This window comes from Micropterus dolomieu, unplaced genomic scaffold, assembly GCF_021292245.1.
Source record: "Micropterus dolomieu isolate WLL.071019.BEF.003 ecotype Adirondacks unplaced genomic scaffold, ASM2129224v1 contig_8539, whole genome shotgun sequence".
NCBI classification, from domain to species: Eukaryota; Metazoa; Chordata; class Actinopteri; order Centrarchiformes; family Centrarchidae; genus Micropterus; species Micropterus dolomieu.
In genome coordinates this window covers 572-2,929 of record NW_025737525.1, presented here as the reverse complement: position 1 = coordinate 2,929, position 2,358 = coordinate 572, and the positions used below count along the sequence as shown (strand labels likewise).

Sequence of the window (2,358 nt, the reverse complement as noted above, 5' to 3'; positions counted from 1 at the left end):
ATCTGCATTCACCAGTCACACACATTCATACACTGAGCCTAAGTGCTCAAACAGAAACTAACATTCACACTCATTCATACACTGGCGGAATAGCCGCATGCTAACAGACTGCTAACGATGTTCACTGTAAAGTAGCATGCTAACAGACTGCTAACGATGTTCACTCTAAAGTAGCATGCTAACAGACTGCTAACGATGTTCACTCTAAAGTAGCATGCTAACAGACTGCTAACAGTAAAAATAATATTAGTATTTATATCTTTTTTTAGACATTCAGCCCTGATGGCCGCTGGCTGGTTACCGTGGCGATGGACTGCACCATTCGTACCTGGGACCTCCCCTCTGGATGGTGAGAATGGGACAGTCCAGTTTTTCACCGTCACACACACGTTCAGAGTTTAGGGACGTTTGTCTTTGATAGTTTTTAAAACTTCTCTTAAAGTTCTTTATACCTGTTTATACTCACCTGACCTCACGTCACCTGAACTCACCTGAACTCACCTGACCTCAGCTGTGTTATTCAGCTACTTAATTTTTTCACCTCACGTCACCTGACCTCACCTGACCTGACCTCACCTGACCTCACATCACCTGACCTCAGCTGTGTTATTCAGCTACTTGTTTCACCTCAGACTGTAATCATCATCATCTTCATCTTCTTCTTCTTCTTCAGTCTCGTCAACTGTTTCCTGGTTGCCATGGCGCCGGTGAGCGTGTCCTTTTCCCCGACCGGAGACTTCCTGGCGACGGCTCACGTTGACAGTCTGGGCGTTTACCTCTGGTCTGAACCAACCACCTCTCACTTTCACCTTTGTGATGTTTTTCGATGTTTGTCTCTGAGGCTCCGCCCACTCTCCTACGTTCTCGTTTTAAACCTCAGACCTTCGGCGGCGTTTCCTCTCGTTGAAGTGTGAAAACGCTGCCGACCCCGTTCTGGTTTTAAACTCGGGCGGCGTGTTCGTGCTGAAAGGAGGAAACGCAGACGCTCACGTTCGGCTTCCTGATTGGCTCTGATCAGTCGGTCATGCTGCTGACAAATATTCTGTACTGTGTAAATAACACTTCTACTCTTGTGGGCGTCTCCCGCCTGTTTCCCACCGTCTCTTCGTCCTCCCGTGTTCCTCTCAGTAACAGTTCCATCTCGCTGTCGCTCACTTCTCCACCGTCGCTGCTCTGCGTTTGTCTGTAGTAGAACTTTCTTCTTTAGCTGCTGAGTGGTCAGTCTGCTTCCTGTTTACACCGGCACGCACGTGCTCAGTGCGCGTGTACGGTCACGTGATGTGTTCCATCGTGTTAATACAGACATCAGTTCTGATCTGCAGCTGAAACGCTGGTCTGGACGGACACGGATTTCTTTTTAAAACTCTGTATTAACAGACACGGAGTAGAGTGGATGTGGCCTTAGTTGTTGTCAGCTGATCTCCTGCTGCAGCCAATCACAGTGCAGCTCTCCCCCCTCAGGACCAATAAGAGTCTGTGTGGGCCCGTGGGGCTCCGCCCCCTCCCAGCTGACTACCAGCCAGTTGAGGAGACGCTGCCGGGGGTCACGGCGGACGTGTCGGAACAGGACGTGACATCAGAGGAGGCTGATGATGCGTACCAGTCAGCCGAGCAGTTGGGGGCGGAGCTTGTGACTCTATCTCTGCTGCCGGAGTCTCGGTGGAAAAGTCTGCTTCACCTGGACAACATCAAGGTGAGTCTGCAGAGCGACCTCAGACCTGGACCCTTCACGTGGAGGAAGAGGCGGCGTGGCCTTCCAGGTCACTTCAGCTGCTTTCATCACGTCCTTCAGACGTCATGTGATGATGGCGTTTAAATGACGTGAACGCACACGTGGAGCCGACGTTTTCCTTCTCATCAAATAAATAATATTAATGCTTACTGTTTGTAGAGGAGGAATAAACCTGCAACGCCACCTGGTGCTCCGGCTGCTGCCCCGTTCTTCCTGCCAACACTTCCTGGTCTCACGCCGCGATTCAAGGCGCCCACGCCAACCGAACAGGAAACACAGGTACAGCAGCTGCTTCTACTTCCTGTTTCCTCCTGCAGGCTGAATGTTTCTCTGTTCACGTCCTGAACTTCATCTGATCTGATGTTGTTGATGTTGTTGGTGATGATGTTGGTGTTGGTGATGATGTTGGTGATGGTGTTGGTGATGATGTTGGTGATGGTGTTGGTGATGATGTTGTTGGTGGTGATGATGTTGGTGGTGATGATGATGGTGATGATGTTGGTGATGTTGTTGGTGATGTTGATGGTTATGTTGTTGGTGATGATGTTGTTGATGTTGTTGGTGATGATGATGTTGTTGGTGATGATGTTGTTGGTGATGATGTTGTTGGTGATGATGTTGTTGTT

The 2,358-nt window shown here is 49.5% G+C and overlaps 1 protein-coding gene across 1 annotated transcript; it reads left to right on the top strand.

The window, feature by feature from the left end:
• Positions 1–249: 249 nt before the first annotated feature.
• On the top strand, positions 250–2,077 carry LOC123965080 (WD repeat-containing protein 36-like). The gene is made up of 4 exons (XM_046041647.1): positions 250–349; positions 674–781; positions 1,462–1,693; positions 1,892–2,077. The coding sequence occupies exons 1-4, from the start codon at positions 309–311 to the stop codon at positions 2,075–2,077; spliced, it is 567 nt and encodes a 188-aa protein (XP_045897603.1). The 5' UTR covers positions 250–308.
• Positions 2,078–2,358: the final 281 nt, after the last annotated feature.